The sequence below is a fragment of the Phasianus colchicus genome, chromosome 9 (genome assembly GCF_987193195.1).
Source record: "Phasianus colchicus chromosome 9, bPhaCol1.hap1.1, whole genome shotgun sequence".
Taxonomy (NCBI): Eukaryota; Metazoa; Chordata; class Aves; order Galliformes; family Phasianidae; genus Phasianus; species Phasianus colchicus.
In genome coordinates this window covers 27,732,148-27,745,989 of record NC_143444.1, presented here as the reverse complement: position 1 = coordinate 27,745,989, position 13,842 = coordinate 27,732,148, and the positions used below count along the sequence as shown (strand labels likewise).

Sequence of the window (13,842 nt, the reverse complement as noted above, 5' to 3'; positions counted from 1 at the left end):
GGCGGGGCGGGGCCGCGCCGGGGGCGGGGAGCGGGGAGCTGGAGGCGGGGCCGTACCGTACCGTGGCCGTACCGTGGCCGGGAGCCGGCGGCTCCGAGCCGGGCCTTCCGCTCGGGTTTCCCTTCTGCCTTCCCCGCTCCCGGGCGAGGATGCGGACCGTCGACTGGTGCTTGAGCGCGGCGGGCGCTGCCCTCGTCATGGCCACCTCCAGCGACCCGCGGCACCCCGCCGGAAACATGGCGGACGGGTGAGGGCTGCGGGCTGCAGGCCGCCGGGCTCCTGCGGGCGCGGAGAGCCGCATCGCTGCGAGCCGTGCGTGGTGCCGCTGTGCGGCGTTCGTATCGCTGCGAGCCGTGCGTCGCACCTCTGCACGGCCTTCCTGTCGTGTCGCCTTTCTGTGGCCTGAATTCCGCAGCCCCGCTGTCACACAGCCCAGTTCGGGGTTACAGCAGCCCAAAGAAAGAGGCTTTCCCGTTCTTTGCTCTGTTCCTTGAGGGGGGAGATCTCTTGGAAGGTGGCCGTAAGCGAAGAGCCGCACGGGGTGGTTCTGTGCTGTTTTCTCCACAGAAGTTCCGAAACGTTCTGGACGACAACAGGGATGTTCCCACAGGAGTTCATCGTTGGCTTTCCCAGGCGTGTGACCATCAGCAGAGTGGCGATCCAGTGCTACCTGGGTAAGGGCTCCTGGAGCAGCACAGGGCTCAGTTGTTCAGGGCATACGTGTCTGCTTATCGATACGTCCTCACAGCGCCGTCTTATTTTTGAATAGTCACATTTAGCACGTTAATACATCACAGAACTGTTAAGGATGGAAAAAACCTCTCAGATCCCCACCCCCCCCATGCCCACGTCCCTCACAGCCACATCCCCATGGCTCTGGGACACCTCGTGGATGGTGACCCCTCACCGCTCCCTGGGCAGCTGTGCCAGTGCATCGCTGCTCTCCCTGAGAAGAAATATCTCCTGACAGCCAACCTGAACCTCCCCTGAATAATAAAGATACAGCTTAACAAAACACTTGTCCTCCACGTCTGTTTTGCTTCTGTGGATGTATCAGAAAAGGTGGAAAATCGGCCCCACCTGCATACTGTATTATTACGGCACCTTGTGTTTACCTGAAGGTTACCTTCTGTAGCACAGTGATGTCTGATCCATTTTATGGACAGAACTGCAATACTTACTGTTTTAATGATTAATTCTGAACATTGACTTTTATAATTTTACTTTTTAAAGTAAAGACCGAAAGGACTGACCTGAGGTCAGAGCATGGGGACGGGCCTTGGCCACCAGCTGGCAACTTGTCATTGGTTGTCTGCCCTCAAACATGAGCGTGGTGGTTGTCTCATAGTCCTATGCCCTGCGTTAGAGCAGGAACTATATAATATAAGATGCTTTGTAGATGAAACATCATGCAATAAACATAAAGAACAGTAAACCTCAGGGCTTATGTTGATATTTTAAATGCATGTGAATTTTAGTGCGGACCTTAAGGATTGAAAGAAGCGTGTCTAAAGACCCAGTGGACTTTGAAGAGTGCATTGAAAAAGGTAAGGTTCTGAGCCCAAAGTGGTGGCAGTTCGGTGGGATTGATGTCCATCTGTGCATTTCCTGATTCACTTGTGTCAAGGCTTTTGAATAACAAAGCTCTTGTTGGGCAACCAAGGAATGATTCTCGTTGACCTTTGTCAATAATTTGCAAAAAATAGAACTTCCTAATGAAGCATGAATTTTTATTATTTTTCCTCTAGAAAAACAAGGGAGGTTAACACTAGGATATGTAACATGGCAGGCATCCAAGAACAAAAGTCAGAGAACCATAGGATCATAGAATGGCTTAATTTGGAACAGACTTTAAAGATTACCTAGTTCCAATCCCAGAACAGGGTCATGCTTTGGTAGAGCCTTGTCCCCTACATTTCTTTTGTTAAGTTCAGTTAGCATTGGTTCGTCTTTTCTATGATGTATTTCACAGGAATCCCAATTTTCTTGCCGAAATTCTTGTGACATTATTCTGTGGGGTAGTTCTTGCAATAAGGTATTTACGTTTTGACAATAGTTGCCTGACACATTTCAGTGCTGATTGGAGGGATCTCTCTCTTCTTGCTAAGTAGTATCAAATTTTTGGAGTTCCCCATCTGTATCTTTGAACATCCACTGAAAACATGGATACTGGAAAATAGCCAGGCTTCCTCTCATGTAGCCTCGTGCTGTGTAGTGCCATTTTCTTAACTTGAAAACGGCTTTTTCGGATGGCTGATGGTTAACAAATGTACTGGGTAACAGTACGCTTTCTTGTAAGGTCAAATCTTAATTTTATGCCTTTGATTAAGAATGCAGCATGTAAAATTATGCTGCTTAGATTTTAGGGAGGTTCTGTTGATCCATACAGATGAAACAATCCTTTTTATTGTTACTGACGCACTTCTGATTTTTCAGTGAGTCATTTTAGCTCCATGTGTGTTTGCTGAGCGTTCATATCTGGCTTGATTATTTTGATAGAAGTTAATTTAATAGACATTTAAGTACATTTTAGGAACACTGATGGGCTGCTTAGCTGTTTGGAGATGTAGAATGCTGTATAAGGGTTACAGGCACTACTTGTACACTCTTTTATTTTAAAAATTGAAAACAGACTCATATAGTATAATATAGTGCCATTTCCTGCTTTATGTATTCTTTTAAATGCCCCTTGGGTGATGTCTTATAAAACAGTGTAATGTGTTGTATTTTTACACTGGGATGTTGCAAAAAGTATTTGTACTCTTTAATCACCTTGTAAAGCACAATTTTTGTGTGTTGTATCAGTTCATGGTCCTTAAATTCTCATTAACTCTTATTCTCGTGAAAAATTTTCACCAGAATTGCACCCTGTTATTTATTATTTGCTGAAAAAAATATATATGTATTTTCTAGATTTGCAACACACAGAAGGACAGCTTCAAATGGAAGAATTTCCAGTGAGTATACACAGGATACACCATCGTGCTTCATGGGATAGGAAGTCTAAACTAACTGGGTAGAAGCTATGACAAAAACATGATCACTGCCAAGCTGACACTAGATGTAGGGATTTATCAGTCGTGGTATGCAATTGCCCTTTGCTGCTGCTTCTCTGTTGATTATGGTGTGAAATTGCAACTGCATACTGCTCCTAACTGTGTGAAAGAGCTCTCTCCAGAACAGTGGCAGTGTGTCCTCCCTCAGCTGTTGTCTTGAGGGCTGCAGTATTAAGGGTGGGGAGGGACAACTGTTTGGAATTGCTCTCATCTGAAGAAGCTCTGAAGCTGGCTGCATATACTAAAAGAACGTACCTGTCATTTGGAAACAAACATCTCTATCTTTGTAACAAACTTCTGCAAGTAGTTTGATAGAGAATGAGCTAACGTTATTTTTTTCCTTTACAGCTTCCTGATTTCCAGGCCACTTATTTGCGATTCATCATCAAATCTGCCTTTGATCATTTTGTATCTGTGCACAGGGTGATGGCAGAGGGCACAGCAGAAGATGCTTAAGTCTGGCTTAAATTTGTAACTCATCTTTTTGTATTATATTTTGATATCTCTATCACAGGAAATATTTATTACAAGCTAGTATTAAAGTGTTTTTGAAGATACAGATGTAGTATGTGTTAGCCATCAGTTTATTATACAGAACACAGTACTCTCATTAATTGTAATAACAGATTTTATATCTTAAAGGGTTAAAAACACTTGAATGTAACCAGGTCCATTCAAATAATTGTGTTTAGCTCAGGCTTTCTTAATACATGAATTAAAACTCAGTTTCCTCTGAGATGTTTCCCTTGCATTCTGAGTAGGAAAGGTACGAAATACTTAAATGTCAAAGAAGCTCTTCAAAAATTCTTAAATTGGAAACTTTCTCATCAACTCAAACTGTTTAATAGGATGAATGGAAGCTACTAATGCTTGTAAATAGCCAGAAGGAAAAAAACAAGTGAGAACCATGGCAGTCTGAAAGGTTTGTTTGTTTATTTGTTTAAATAACTGAGATCAATCCTTTGTTTCTAAAAATATTTCATAAAATCAGGTCACAGCTGTCTGTGCTTTATGCTGTGACTGTCATAACAAATATTATAGAAACAAATGTCAAGAGATTGTCTCATTCAGAAGCCTTCTAAAGTGAGTGAAACTGAACGTTTAGAAAAATGGTTTGTATACAAGAGAGAGAGAAACTTAATAATGTGAAATCAGTTGTTTTGCATGAAATTTGCTCTTGCAAATGACACTACCCTTAAGGTTCATCCTGCACCGTAGGAATGTAGATGTTGGTATCCAGTCATAACAGCTCAGTGGACTCTGCTGGTATTCATTACTGCACATGGTGCACACAGTAAGACTGATGTAAGCACAGTAGCTGAGGTGGCTGTGATAGACCTGAACATCTCCAGACACGTGAATGATGAACCACATTACGGATGGTCTTTAAATGCACGTATGTTAGTCTCTTTCTAGTTGTTTCTAGTATTTTGAGATTTTGGTTTTTTAACTCTTAGGTCTATGAAAACTTATCCATTGAGCTTTTATATCCAGACAGTCTTTACTCTGATGTCCTCTTCTTTTTCTATTTCATTTTTTCCAGAACGGTGCGTATTTCCTGGGGGTGGTAATTCCAAGGCCCCACTCCTCCCTGCAAAGGCAATAAAATTAGACAGTGAAGCTCAAATACACAGAGCAGAAGTCTTTATAGCACAGTGGTTAAATGAGAATGGTGGGTGGGTGTGCTTGGGCTTCCTTTGCTTGGCAGCCGTTGCAGAGGGGATGGTGTGTGCACAAGTCACACCCTGCTGTGTAACTGGGACAGGGCCCATGGCTGGCTCCTGGAGCTGGGGAGCGTGCCTGGATCTTGCATTTAGATGTAGCTAGGTTTTCTAATAAGCCACAAGACAAATATTTGAGCAGGACTGAGGTGTACATCAAATATGTACATTGTGAAGGCCCAGACTGGTTTTGCTGCAAGTCCTTTTTTTTCCCTATGCTTACAATGAATTGTGAAACGACTAGCTATGAAACAGAGTGAAATACTGACTGTTGAATAATATGTAAAACGCTCTTATTTTAACAGTTGAGGATCTCAATATGTTGTGCTCATTATTGCTGGTGGTTTTTACCTTGTAGATAACATTCCCTGCTTGAAGTATATACAGTCTTTCTGGCAGTGCTGCATATTTGGAACAGCTCAGGTTTTCCATCGTGTCTAAAACTACTGGACATAAGGGATTCTTCTGCTGAAGAAATTGTGCTGCAGTTTTTCGATCCTCAAGGCTTCTGTGATTTTTAATAACAACATTGTTTTTGAAGGCCCATCCATCTAAAACAAATGAGAAAGGCATTTGGCAATGCAGTTTAGGTGTTGAGGTAGAGATGTACTGTGTCATGTATTGCACTTTACTCCTGACAACAAAATTTGCTATGAAATGAGAAGTCCTTCTTAGAGTGTGAGAATGGTACAGCTTTGAAAATAAGTGATCCCAAGTATTTTTTCCTTTACTCTAAACAGTGTTTCCCTTTGACCTGGATTCAGAAATACTAGGTGTATTTTAGCTGAAATTTTTCCACGTAAGCCTAGAAGGATACCAGGTATGGAAGCTATAGCTCATCTGGATAAAGTTTGCCAAAATTAGTGCTGCAGAGAAGGGGGGTTTTAAATAAGAAGTCATGATATTAGCTGCTTCCTGCTCATTTAGCAATAGTACCATTCATTCAGCTTGACTTTACTCTTTAAGCCTATAAGAAAAAAATAATTTCAATCTAGGATAAATACATTGGGCAGAAGGCACATCCTCCTTCTTCAGAAATATTAAAATACATATTTGCATACAAGATCCTAGGAAAGGAGAAACATGTAAACCATTTTAATGACTGGGTGTCTGTATCTCAACTACTGTAAATAATGTATTGTTAAAAAAGTTACACCTTAGAAAACCACCTTAACCATAGGCTAACAATCTCTGCTGGTGTCTTAGCTCAGTGTATGCTCTATTCACTTTGTTTTTTTTTTCCCAAAAGGAGCTGTACTAAGACCAGGAGGAAGTTTTGCACAGCTTTAACTGTATGCTTTGCTTTACAGAGATGAGTGTCTTCAGCAGCAGCGCCTCAAGTCAGATGTGTGAGTAAAATCCTTGAGGAATCAAGGGCAAAAATTGGTGCCTAGATTCAATGTTACCGTCTTTGATTCTTGATTGTTTGCAGTTCCCTCGTCTGCTAAATTACTTTTTTTCCTAAAGGGAATGTTATATATCAAAAGTTTTGGTAGGTGCTCAGGTGATGTTTGCACTGTACCTACTGCGTGAGCTTCTTCGATGTAGACGATAAGGAAATCTGCTATAGAGCTGAAATCTTTGACAAGTTTGTTGAACTCATCAAATTTTAACATAAATGAAGGTCAGGTGCAGCTTCCAAAATTGAGGATTAAAGGTCGGTTATCTGGAAGAAAAACATAGGACACTTTGTGGTTACATCAATGGAGGGAGGAAGGACAGAACTAAATACACTGAGTTGAACCTCTGCCACAGTGTTTCCTGTGTGACAAAATCACTTATCACATACTTTTCTTCCTAGGACATTAAAACTGATAGCAGAACATCTGTATCACCAGGTTTCTATACAAAACTGGGATAAGGATGCTTGCTTTTCCTTAAGCTGGCACTGACTGGTGCAGGATCCAATGGTGAGGTTAACCAGGGAGCATCCTTTCCTGTGTAACACCTAGCAAAAGCAGAATGTACCCTATAGAGAGATGTCTTCCCTTGTGTTATCATCACAAGAACCGTTTCTCAAGCTACCAGCTTTATGGGTTAGGGATCAAAAATGGATGTACAGGATGTAGCACCTCACAGCCTCCTTGACATCCTTCATATTGAAGGAATTTAAAAAAACATTAAATGTGATCATCTGGAAAATTTCTTGAAGGACACTGATTCAGAGATGGATGTCTAAGAACAAATTATGAATTCTCTTAATGAACCTTCTGGACATTTTTTTTTTTTGGTGGTGTCATTTGTAGCTGAGCTGAGTGAAAGCTGCAGCCCTCTCAGTCATGCATCACAGGCTTGCATGCTTTCAATGTATTTCTGCAATTTCCTGTCCAAACAGAACTTTGCTTATATATTTGTTAAACTAATGCTACCCAAACCTGGAGCAGAAGTATCTATGCAGTTGCTTACAAATTAGCACATGCGTACCCACATTTGTTGGCATCTGTTCAATTGATTGCAGGGCTTCAGTTTAAGAGAACTTGCAGGATTTTTAGTCTGTGGTCATGCTAGATTATCTCAAGTGTGTTCAAGATGTTCCTTCTGGCTGAGTTTAGCTTCACAAGCTGCTGCTAGCATAGATTTGCATCTTAAAGAAGCTAAAAAACAGGGTGCCTGTCTGTAAGTACTGTGTATGTACTGCTATTTCTATCTTGCAACTATTTTATTTCTCTGTCTCTCTTTATATATACACACAAATTAGAAAAGCAGAGTTGGAGAAGGATTTAATCCCTCCCATAGAGACAGAGGCTGCAGCTTAATGATTAATTTCACGTTCTACAGAGATTTCAGTGGGAGGCAGAGGACAAAGTACAAAGCAACTTCTGCTTAATTTCTAGCTCCTTTAAATCTGCAAAAACACCCTGTGCTTTCTAGGCTTTAGCCTGGCTTCTGGGACTTTCCGTATGTGCAGGCAATGCCAGCCAACGGTCGTGACTCACTGCATATGGTTCTGATTCTGAGTCTTATCTTCCGAAAAGAAATAATTATCTTGGCTTTCAGGATTTCTAGGTAGGGACAGGCTTTTGCAAGATCTCTATGAGCTTATTGGCGTGCAGGGATATTGTATGTGGGACAATGAGCTGGTTTCTTCAAGGGATCAAGAGGCAGAGAGCTGAGAGTGTGTGGCACAGCAGCCCAGGGTAGCAGCATTCATTTGAAGGCAGAAATGCAGTACGTTCATCGCTTGTCCCTAACCCCACGGCAGCCTCTTGTCCTCATATATCCTTTTCACAACCCCAAACCGGTACAAGCATGATGTACTGACCTCGCATGAAACTCGAGAGCTGCCGGATCTCCCCATTTAGAGCCACCACCGGTGTGTTGGGAGCAGGGTGTCCCTCATAGGCTTCGTCCTCCAGCCTCCTCCACTTCACTTTCAGCACAAAGAGCAAATACTGGAAGCTGAAAAAAGTCGGACCCCAGTTTTCGTAGCTGAACTTTGGGTTCTGATTCATTCTGCTCTTTTCTCCCAGCTTTAGGATGTATCTTTTCATGGTGTCGGGGAACAGTATCATCATGGTTTTACCAACAACAACAGACAGAGTAACCTGCAAAAGAATCAGGAGTTTGTGTAGTAGCACCCTGGTGCTGAACATCGTGCCAGAGGTCTGGCTGCTTCAAAGTGACCACAGCGTGACAGCGGGGGCAAAGGTAGTGAGATGGGAAGGAGTTGAGGGGGTGGGGAGAAATGTCTACGTGTTTGGCTGAATTTCTGCCTTGCCTCAAACTGTTCTTCACGTTTAAGTGGGCTCCAGCGCCTGCCTGAGCGAGGAGCCCGCAGCTGCACTGCCCCCATCCACAGCAAGGCAGCAACGCAGAGATTCCTGATGAGCCTGCGTGGTTATGAGCTGCTCACAGGTGTGCTGTGTACATCATTAACGAATCGGGGTGCTTTCCCCGGTTAAAAGTAAGAATTAGATCATGGAGGATGTATAAATTACATATGCACGCACGTGCATATATGTCATGTTTATTTTTGTATGATGCACTGAAACATACATTTACGTTCTCGTAGCTCTATAACCTATACGGGCAGGTACGTACGCAGTTAATACGCGGACGCTGCAGCCCTTAACCCTTTCCTGGCGCAGTCCCTGCAGCGCTCAGAGCGCCGGGGCGGGCAACCCGGAATTGGGGCCGCGGTCCCTTTAAGGGGGCGGACGGAGGCGGAAGAGGAAGCGCCTCCGATTGGCCGGCGCGGAGCTTTGCGCCAATGAGTTCTTTCCTAGCCCGCCGGGTGGGCGGGAGAAGCGAGCAGCGGAGCTGCTGATTGGCTGTCGCGGCGCAGTTCCTGCCGCGTCTTTAAGGGTGACGAAGGCCGCGGTTGGGCAAGCGGTTGGGGAGCAAAGGTGCGGGGCCGGGTCGGGCGGTGCGGGGCTCCCTGGGGGAAGCGGGTGAGGCGGGGCGACCTGGGGGCGAGGCGGGGCGGCCGGTGGCCTCCGTCGGCGCTGCCTGCAGAGTCGACACCGGGGGCAGCGCCGGCGGCCCGGTCAGCGGTGCTGCGAGTGCCCGGCGGTGCTGAGCGGCCCGGCGGGGCCTTGTGCTTCCAGGAGGGTGCGGGCATCGGCAGCTGCTCCTCGGCCCGAGCGGGCGGATGGCGGCGGTGGACGACCTGAAGTTCCGAGGTGAGGCTGTGCGGCTGTGGGTGCCGGGAGGGCGGCTGTCCAGAGGTGCGTCAGCTCCGTGCTTTGCGTTCCAGCTCCCTGGTTCGGGTCTGTTACACCGGATCGGTGGGAGAGGAGGGCGAACGCTTCATTAACTAAATAAGCGTTTGGAACGTGTCAGTTTGGGTTTTGAGAAACACTTGGTTGTGCTTCAGGTGTCTGGACTGTCGATGCATCCTTTCTTGGGAAGTGTGGGGGTCTAAATGTAACCTAATCATCACCTTTCCTGTAACATGCTTATTTGCAGAATTTGACGATGCAGCTCATTTGCTTGCAGCAAATCCTGATGCCACCACGATAAGCATTGATGAGCCAGCAGAAGCCCATAAGAATCAGCACAGCCGTCGGCAGGAGCCGGGGAGAGAGGAGGACGATGAACTGCTGGGGACCGACGACTCGGATAAAACAGAGGTAATGCTCTCCCATCAGCAGTGCCCCATCAGCAGTGCCCCATCAGCAGTGCCCCATCAGCAAGCACGCAGGTGGAGCTGACAACGCTGAGGTATTCCTAAAGGACAGCAGGGATGAATGCTGAGTGCTTTAAAACTCGGCTTCTCTGCTATCACAACGCTGTGTTTGTTTCTGCCAGTTTTGCTGTGAGGTTGGTGCCTCCCCCAGGAAAGCAGGGAGCTTTGAAATGCCCAGGGTTTGTCTGAAGGCTCTGCTGATGCAGCTGTCAGTCAGCACAAAGGTGCTTGTGGTATAGAGGAAAACGTGTTATAAATAATGTGTTGAAAGGTGGCATCTTTCTGCTCTTTAGAACACCAGACCACTGTTCTGCTTGCAGGGAGACCACTAGCTGCTGCTAACAAAGTTTGGAGGAGGAAAGGAAAACTGTTAAGTAGTTCATAGAAAGCACTAATAGGTATTTCCCTGTTAATTTTGTTTTTTGCCTGGGTAGAAAAGTGATTTAATTATTGTGTAAATGAACCAGTGATTTATAAATGGCATGTTTGTAACATTTTCCATGTTGCTTTTCCCACCATACAGCTGCTTGCGGGACAGAAGAAAAGTGCCCCTTTCTGGACGTTTGAGTACTACCAGACGTTCTTTGATGTTGACACCTACCAGGTTAGCACTTCACTCTCAAGGAGAACTCGTTCGAACCATGTCATATCCAGCCATAAAGAATCTTTTCTTTTGTCGTTTTTGGTCAGACAAACCTGTGTGTTTTCATAGGTCCTGGACAGAATCAAGGGTTCGGTTTTCCCAGTGCCAGGAAGGAACTTTGTAAGGCTGTATGTCCGCAGCAATCCCGACCTCTATGGTAGGTATGAGGTGTGATAAGTTCCCTTCTGTGCTAAATGTTTTGAGTTTGTATTCTACTTGCTCTTCCTAAAGAAGTTATGAGGGCAGAGGAGCTGTTAGTGAAATTGTGTTTCTTTTTAAGGTCCCTTTTGGATATGTGCTACACTTGTCTTTGCCATTGCTGTTAGTGGCAATCTCTCAAATTTCTTCATCCACCTGGGCAGGCCGACGTACCGCTATGTGCCCGAGTTCAGAAAAGGTTTGTGAGTATATGATATGGTCTTGAGGGTGTGTTGTTGTTGTTGTCTGTTTTTAATGTGCTAGTGCAGTAACACAAAAACAGGCTGTAGCTTTTATTTAGTAGTCTTGTTGGTTGATTCTGTCAATTTTTAAGAGATGGCAAAATAAGCACTGAAAGTGACTGAAGTCACTTGAATAGTTTTGGATCTGACAGTCATGTCTATATTCTCAAATGTTCTTATTTTTCAATATCTAAAGCTGAACTTCTTTTTTAAATTAATTTATTTTTAATTTTTTCTGTCTCTTCACACTGAGAATGACAGCATTTCATACTCAAGTGTAATAAATTGAAAACAGCAAAGTAATCATTTCTGGAGTCTTTACTTTTTAATTAACTTGAAACGCTGGCAAAAGTACTGGGTGTAAAGTGGACATAAATGCAAAATTCTCAATTTATGAATAACGAATGCTTTACATTTTGAAAGTAATTTCAAAGGAAACTCTCAAGTTTTCAGGCTTAATGCTTCTGTACATTTGATTCTGGCTAGTGTTCTAATAGAACCTTAAATCTTCTGATATGTTTACAGTCTCCATAGCAGCAACAACGATTTATGCATACGCTTGGCTTGTTCCCCTTGCTCTCTGGGGATTTCTGATGTGGAGGAACAGTAAAGTTATGAACATTGTCTCCTACTCTTTCCTGGAGATAGTGTGTGTATATGGCTACTCCCTTTTCGTCTATATTCCCACAGCGGTATGTATGGCCTAAAGGCTGCTGGCAAGGTTGGGGATTGGGGTGTGCCCTCCCAGGCTGCAGGCGTGGATGGATGTGTTGAGGGCAGTGCTGATGCACAGGCTCAGAGGATAAAGTTTCCTTGGCCAGCACCGTCCTGGGCTGCTCTGGTGAGGGGGAGGCCAAGGAGGAGGTGCCCAGAACTTGGGAAACACGAACTTGTCATGGGCAGCAGCTCCTTGTTGCTGCGGCTGCTGTTGTTCTTTCTTCAAATGAGGCATGGGATAATTTGAGAGCAAATTGGCTGGAAGTGATGAAATGTCAGAGAACACAATGCATTAAATAAACGAATCCCAGCTTCCCACAGCTGACAGTCATTTTCCTCCCTGACAGATCTTATGGATTATTCCACAAAAAGTGGTGCGCTGGGTCCTGATGATTTTTTCCCTGTGCCTTTCGGGCTCTGTTTTGGTGATGACCTTCTGGCCTGCTGTCAGAGATGACAACCGCAGGATTGCGCTGGCAACCGTGGGGACCATCGTGCTGCTTCATGCCCTGCTGTCTGTTGGCTGCTTGGTAGAGGACTCTTATTTCTTTATTTTTCCACCTGCCTCTGTAGCTTGTTATTACCTGAGGCTTGAAGCATGGTATAATACAGGGAGGGATGCTGCAGGAAAATCTTTTTAAATCAAGAAACAAGAAGTACTTGTGAAAAAAACACCCTTTAATCATGTCAAATAGCAGAACTTATTGCCCATGGGACTTTGACAATGCAAGTAGCAAACTCAATAATGAATATTTAGCACAAAACTACCCAGAAAACAGATTTTTTTATCTGGAGTTAATTCACTATTCAACATGAATCTTTGTTGTATCTAGTCACTGATTATTCCAACAAGTACTATATTCATTAATCACATAAAATTATTGAACGTTCAGTATATACTGCATGCTTCTGAGTCCTATGTGTGAAAGCATAAACTTGCTAGAGATTAGTAAATTCACATTATGAAATCAGAAGGCTTTAATGCTACTGAAATCTATAACAACAATAAATTAAATTATTTTTTGTCCTTTAATTGCACTGAGTGGAATTAGAACTGAAACCTGTATGGTATGACCCCCCCACTTCAGCCTCTAAATAGATTTGCTCAGCATGCAGATAGAGGGTAAAATGCAACTCTGATGACAGCAGGAGCTCCTGTTACCACAGGTTGCATGGAGCCTAATCATTTAATCAGCAGTCAGTTGAGTAAATTTCTGCTGCCCTGTCTGGTATTGGTCTTTTCAAACACCTTAGCTGTTGACCGTGATACTGCAGAATCCAATTTGGAGTCTCGTTTTATCTGACCATATCAAATCTGATAAAAACTCTTAGAACTGAAAGATTCAGATTTGTTGTTTCAATACTGTGCTTGCAGCTCATGGATGTGGCAAGAGTGAATGGGGGCAGATGAGACAGAACCATTTGTTTCTTCCTAAACGGTGTTTTTTTCCTCCTTTGCAATAATTTAGGCATACTTTTTTGATGCTCCTGAAGTGGATTTTCCTGCACCTATTATCCCTGCTCACAATGGAACAACGCTGATAACAAAAGTTAAGTAAATAAGGTAAGATTATAGATTTCTTATCTAAGCATCTAAAAACGTAATCCTGTCATTAGGGAACACACGTCTTGAAACATCTCCCTTGCTACTGTGGCTGAGGGTTGAACACACGAGCTCTGCCAAACGGGGTCTGTGTATAAATACCATTTATTGCTATTCCTGCCAGCTGGAATTTTAAATGATGGCTATGAAAATGTAAAAGACTGAGAAACAAAGACAAGAAGTTATTTAACAACGAGTTAGGCCTAATCGTGCACGCCCAGAGTTTCTGAGGAGCCGTGAGCTCACAGGAGCTGCTTCTCTCTTTCAGGTCGTGCTGTTTCTCCACCAGTAGCTTTATTTTTTCACTGAAGAACGGGACGCGTTTGTGCAGAAGAAGCCCTGTGGCACCCACGAGCTCACAGACTGCTGGTCTGGGCACGGGGGCCGCGCCCGGTGCCGTACGTGCCGTTCGGTCTCCCTGCCGTCCGGTTGCGCCGGAATAAAGCGATGTGAAAGCTCCGCGCGCCGCTCGTTTCTCCGCCTGCGCCGCGCGGGGGATGCCGGGACTCGCAGTCCTCACCGCGTTGCGCGCCC

General features: G+C 44.3%; 3 protein-coding genes across 5 annotated transcripts; 2 read left to right on the top strand and 1 right to left on the bottom strand.

The window, feature by feature from the left end:
- The first annotated feature begins 28 nt into the window (after positions 1–28).
- Positions 29–3,792, top strand: IFT25 (intraflagellar transport 25). The gene is made up of 5 exons (XM_031602880.2): positions 29–247; positions 568–674; positions 1,479–1,547; positions 2,914–2,957; positions 3,405–3,792. The coding sequence occupies exons 1-5, from the start codon at positions 150–152 to the stop codon at positions 3,510–3,512; spliced, it is 426 nt and encodes a 141-aa protein (XP_031458740.2). The 5' UTR covers positions 29–149; the 3' UTR covers positions 3,513–3,792.
- A 386-nt stretch (positions 3,793–4,178) lies between these two features.
- Positions 4,179–8,586, bottom strand: DIO1 (iodothyronine deiodinase 1). 2 transcript variants are annotated; one of them, XM_031602889.2, is made up of 4 exons: positions 8,040–8,586; positions 6,300–6,443; positions 5,129–5,328; positions 4,179–4,647 (listed from the first exon to the last, which is right to left on the bottom strand). In XM_031602889.2, the coding sequence occupies exons 1-4, from the start codon at positions 8,368–8,370 to the stop codon at positions 4,582–4,584; spliced, it is 741 nt and encodes a 246-aa protein (XP_031458749.2). In that variant the 5' UTR covers positions 8,371–8,586; the 3' UTR covers positions 4,179–4,581. The 2 variants fall into 2 exon arrangements, with proteins under 2 accessions (XP_031458749.2, XP_090002825.1); XM_090146699.1 differs by having other exon boundaries at positions 4,179–5,328.
- Positions 8,587–8,940: 354 nt separating this feature from the next.
- Positions 8,941–13,767, top strand: YIPF1 (Yip1 domain family member 1). Of its 2 annotated transcripts, none has more exons than XM_031602859.2 (10): positions 8,941–9,123; positions 9,325–9,399; positions 9,716–9,849; positions 10,429–10,509; positions 10,618–10,705; positions 10,829–10,945; positions 11,514–11,680; positions 12,053–12,235; positions 13,175–13,269; positions 13,577–13,767. In XM_031602859.2, exons 2-9 carry the CDS (start codon positions 9,369–9,371, stop codon positions 13,262–13,264), a joined length of 891 nt encoding a protein of 296 aa, XP_031458719.1. In that variant the 5' UTR covers positions 8,941–9,123; positions 9,325–9,368; the 3' UTR covers positions 13,265–13,269; positions 13,577–13,767. The 2 variants fall into 2 exon arrangements, with proteins under 2 accessions (XP_031458719.1, XP_031458702.1); XM_031602842.2 differs by having other exon boundaries at positions 8,953–9,123; positions 9,686–9,849.
- Positions 13,768–13,842: the final 75 nt, after the last annotated feature.